A 4741-nucleotide genomic window follows, 5' to 3' on the forward strand; every position below is an offset into this window, starting at 1 on the left:
AGAAAGCGGATATTGTAAAAATAAATATGTGACGAACGAAAGGAGAGAGTGGCGGAGAAGAGAAAGCGGTAAATGCCGTGAGAGGAGGAGATAGAGGCGATATAAAAGGCAGAGAGTTTTAGGTAGATATTAGAATTGAAAATTTGTAAAAGGAGCGGGAGTCCTTCTGTACCCCGTAAAAAGAACAGAATAAATCCACTATCTATCTATCTGTTTCTTTATCTATCTATCTATATAAAAAGACCATCTTAATAATACTATTTAAAATAAAGTGCAAGTACTGAAAATCTATAGTTTACGTAACTAACCTACACTATAGATTTTCGGTATTGATAGTGAATATCGGACGAACGCAGCCTTAATATACAAACTGAAGTTTCAGCAATTTAAAAATTCCGCGTATCAAGTTGGTCACGTGGTTTGATCGGGAAATGGCGTCTTTGAAACTTCCGGCCGATATTGGCTTACCTTGACCAACTCTAAATTTTCAACCTATTGGGTGCGTTCAGCAGACCAAGCCGCTGAGTAGCAGTCAAACGTGATTGGCTCTTACTTTTAGAACCAACCAATCAACGCAGAGTGTTGATAAAACGAACTCAACAGTTGTGTCTGCTGAACGCGGCCATTGGAAGTTGGAAGCCATCTATCAATGCTGTAGCATAAAGCCCCTTGCACAATGCCAGGCAACAGGCAATAGGAACAGGGAATAGAAATCAGAAATCATGTATAAATGCAGAATAAACAGTGACACAGGCAATAGACACAGAGTTTAGGCTGTCACACACAAAATGCATAACGTCGCATAAGCATAGCATAAGACCGTTGGACCAATGAGCATCTTACGTAAATTAATATGGCGACATTATGCTGGATGCTCATTGGTCCAGCGGTCTTGTGCTATGCTTATGCTACGCTATGCATTTTGTGTATTATAGCCTTTTCCATCACGTTGGAAATTCTGTGCCTATTGCCTGTTGCCAACCAATCATAGTATTCGAATTTTTTAGGTTGTAATTAACGATTTTTTGGTTATTTCCTGTTCCTATTGCCTGTTGCCTGGCATTGTGCAAGGGGCTTAACTCTTGAACTGGCATCTGCTGGCATCTCTGGCGACAATAGCAACATAACCACGTACGCTCATTGACGTAAGAATAATTTATATATGTTCTGTGGAATAATCTAATCTTCCGCTTGAAATCGGCTATAAAGAGAGACACCGAGAGGAACGAAACAAAGCATTTGCGAAGAGGTGATCCCATAAAACGACATGTGCATCTCGGATCTACGAAGCTGGCCGATCTTCAGTTTACTGGAACCGGAATTCGTCTCGAAGATTCACATGGTTGTGGTATACGGTAATTCGCTCTCTTCTTTTTCCTCGCAATACTTTGGCAGTGCTGTTCACCATTACGTTTCAAAACAGGTAACTTGGGTAATGAGGCCTTAATCGTGACAAGAGATAAAATGGTGTACGCCCTAGGTAATAACATCGCCGGTTGTCTGGGAACAGGGGACGCGCATAGCACGCTGTATCCAAAGAAGGTGGAGGCCCTGTGCGATAAAGATATAAAAACGTTCGCGTATGGCAGCGGACCTCACGTTTTGATGCTCACGAAAGAGGGAGAGGTACGCTAGGAGGTTTCTTGTACGTCGAAGTAAAATCAAATATGAATCTTTAGTTGGTATCTTTATAACGCTTCTTATGGAATACATATAATTCCGATGTGTTCCCTATGGAATACATATAATTCTTATTAAGGACAAAGGAGCTAATAGAATAATTAATATAACTCGTATATTTTGTACAACTGATACTTATCTATGTTTTTTATGTTTTTATAAGAGTACAAAAAGACATTTGGATTTTTCTATTGTGTCATTCTTTATCGATGAATCCAGCAATTTTGAAGAATTGCCAGACATTTTACGAATCATTAAGTTAGGCGACGCACTTGTGAAACGTTAGAATTAATGACAGCAATGTTTTTGAAAGGTGTATTCCTGGGGTCACAACGGTTATTGCGAGCTGGGGAACGGAACATGTAATCAAGGTCTCACGCCTACTCTAGTGAACATGCCCACTCTAGGAAGCGGTCTGGGCATGAAGTGCATCGTGGACATCGCGTGTGGGAGTCACCATTCCGTTGCTCTGACCGAAGACGGTGAGGTAAGTAAAGATCGTTCGTCGAAATACGACAACAATAACTCTCTGTCATTACGAGCTACATAGTCAGGACATAGTCAGGTTTCGATTTAGGTGTATGCCTGGGGACAAAATAATTGCGGACAAGTGGGAAGCAGTATCAGCACAAATCAGGGTGCACCTAGACAGGTGAACTCTAATTTAGCTGGGAAGAAGGTTGTCTACATTTCCTGCGGTCAGACCTCCACCATGGCTGTCATCGAGAACGGTGAGGTGTACGGTTGGGGCTACAACGGCGTCGGCCAGCTGGGGATAGGCAATTACGTGAATCAAATGACACCGTGTCGGGTCGGCTCGCTAATAGGCACTGTGATAGGTAGTTCTCACCTCGATAGACCGATAAAAAAAGAAGAGAACGATATAAAGCGAAACGGGATTGCTGAGCAATCGATATTCTTTCAGTTAAGGTGGCTTGCGGATACGCGCACACGTTGGCGCTCACCGACGAAGGGAAGCTCTACGTCTGGGGCGGGAATAGTTATGGCCAGCTGGGGATCGGCAACAAGACAAATGCTTGCAATCCAGTTATGGTAAATTCATTTATCGTCATCATAAAGAAATAGAACGAAAAAAAAAGAAAAGGATTTCATGATCAGTGGTTGGTCATCATCAGATTACGCACGAAATGGGAAGGGTGTCCGACATCGCTGCTCTGCACTACAATCACATAAGTATCGCCGTCGCCGAGGGAGGCCGTGTTTACATGTGGGGTCACTGCCGCGGTCAGAGCATCACGACACCGACCGCGACTCCATTCTCGAATGTGCACGACGCGCTTGCTTGCTACGGATCGCCGAGCGTCATGCACAAACCGCTAATCCTGCACCCAAATGAAGAGTCGAGCATATTGGAATGCCTGAAAACTGCATTCGACGATCCGGTACGTCTTGTTCTATTGTCCCGTATCTGTTCGTTTCGCGTACACAGTTGAACACAATGGGAGCTTTCCAGCAAGCGACACAAGTCGACACGAGCATCGTTCTATCTTTCTTTTTTGGTAATGAGTAACAAAGATAAAACGATACTTGTGTCGACTTGTGTCGCTTGCTGGAAAGCTCCCTGTGTCCTCTGTGTCTCTTTCTGGAAAGCACCCAGTATTGTGTGTATTTGTCTCTAATGATTTTTTTCTCCTTTTCAAGTCGACGAGCGACCTCACGATACAAGTGGAGGGCCAATGTATCCACGTGCACAAGGCTATCTTGAAAATCCGCTGCGGGTACTTCAGAACTATGTTTCAGCACAATTGGGCAGAAAACAACCAGAGGTAATCATTTAACAAAGGATCATTGTTATTTATGTTAAATGTAGGTATGTTCCGTCAGTGATATCAAGGCAAGATGAGATACACGCTGCGCTGGCGCTACTGCCGTAGCTATAGGGTCGGCAATATTTAAAATTGTGTCGTCGCGCCTTCGATATGCACGCGTTTTTTATTTTGGCGGATCATAGCTGAACGACGCGAGATAATCTACTTTTTTTGTTAATTTCGATATTGCGTTGTTAATTGACGGCCATGTCGTTAAGGGAAGTCGAGTCCGAACCACCGAGTGAACAAATCAAGACACGAAGAAGAGCGGTTAGCGAATAATTCTCGGTGTTAACAAGCTGCGATACTGCCAGTTCCTATTAATACTCAGTGTACTGTACTACTAATGAAATACGTATTTCGATACTAAAATAGTGTTACGTAGTTTCATATAATGATTAATAGTTTTTACTTATTTCCTACCCGGTCAGACACATTTCACTGTTAACTCAACAGTTAAAGATTTTTAAAATTTTTCTCATTTCAACGTCCTCTTCTAGCGTCATCGAGCATGATCAATTCTCATACATCGTCTACAAAGCGTTCCTGAAGTATTTGTACACTGACGTGATCGATCTACCTGTGGAGAAGGCGTTAGGTGAGTTAAGTACGCTATGAGTGGTTATCAGTCTACGTGTCCTCATTATTGAAGCGATATCACTCATTACAGAACTTTTGGATCTGGCTAACGCGTACTGTGAGAGCAATCTCAAGAAGCACTGCATTCGGATGATAAAGCAAGGAATTACTGTATCAAACGTCGCCTACTTATATAGCATCGCAATCGAATATAGCGCGGAGGTAGTCAAACATTAACGCTGATTATTAATATTTCATTAACTGTGATATCTGTTTAATGTACATGTATTATTGAATGCTGATGGCAATTTTTTAGGAACTAGAAGAATTCTGCTTTAAGTTTGCCTTGAATCACATGACGGCTGTAACACAGACGGAAAATTTCGCCAAGCTGGACGAGAATACGTTAAAAACTTTTATAATTAAGGCGGGCAAAGCTGGTGTTTTTAGGACGTAATTCATCTGTGTATCTCAAGGACAATACGCCTCGACGGGAATGGACGAAAATCTTGTGATTTTGCAACGGTGTCAAAACTTATATATATATATATATATATATATATATATATATATATATAACGTACTGTTCTTAATATTGCATTAATTTTTATTATCGAAAATTTAATAATAAAATATAAAATTTAATAATTTAA

General features: G+C 41.4%; 1 protein-coding gene across 2 annotated transcripts; it reads left to right on the forward strand.

The window, feature by feature from the left end:
- The first annotated feature begins 801 nt into the window (after window positions 1-801).
- On the forward strand, window positions 802-4741 carry LOC139777693 (RCC1 and BTB domain-containing protein 1-like). Of its 2 annotated transcripts, XM_071715257.1 has the most exons (11): window positions 802-1131; window positions 1210-1355; window positions 1424-1626; window positions 1994-2167; window positions 2258-2519; window positions 2606-2733; window positions 2817-3083; window positions 3343-3467; window positions 4010-4107; window positions 4180-4310; window positions 4405-4741. In XM_071715257.1, the coding sequence occupies exons 2-11, from the start codon at window positions 1268-1270 to the stop codon at window positions 4543-4545; spliced, it is 1617 nt and encodes a 538-aa protein (XP_071571358.1). In that variant the 5' UTR covers window positions 802-1131; window positions 1210-1267; the 3' UTR covers window positions 4546-4741. The 2 variants fall into 2 exon arrangements, with proteins under 2 accessions (XP_071571358.1, XP_071571359.1); XM_071715258.1 differs by lacking the exon at window positions 802-1131 and having other exon boundaries at window positions 1286-1423; window positions 1481-1626.

Source organism: Temnothorax nylanderi, unplaced genomic scaffold, assembly GCF_030848795.1.
Source record: "Temnothorax nylanderi isolate EJ_2023f unplaced genomic scaffold, tnyl_v1.0 TNYL_tig0158_pilon, whole genome shotgun sequence".
NCBI lineage: Eukaryota > Metazoa > Arthropoda > Insecta > Hymenoptera > Formicidae > Temnothorax > Temnothorax nylanderi.

What these genes read in the sequence shown, in the direction of transcription:
- LOC139777693 (XM_071715257.1), top strand. Translation starts at nt 1,268, where the DNA reads ATGTGCATCTCGGATCTACGAAGCTGGCCGATCTTCAGTTTACTGGAA. An exon ending in CTCTGACCGAAGACGGTGAG is followed by an intron (nt 2,168 to 2,257) that starts GTAAGTAAAGAT and finishes GTTTCGATTTAG; the next exon opens with GTGTATGCCTGGGGACAAAA. An exon ending in CAATCGAATATAGCGCGGAG is followed by an intron (nt 4,311 to 4,404) that starts GTAGTCAAACAT and finishes GCAATTTTTTAG; the next exon opens with GAACTAGAAGAATTCTGCTT.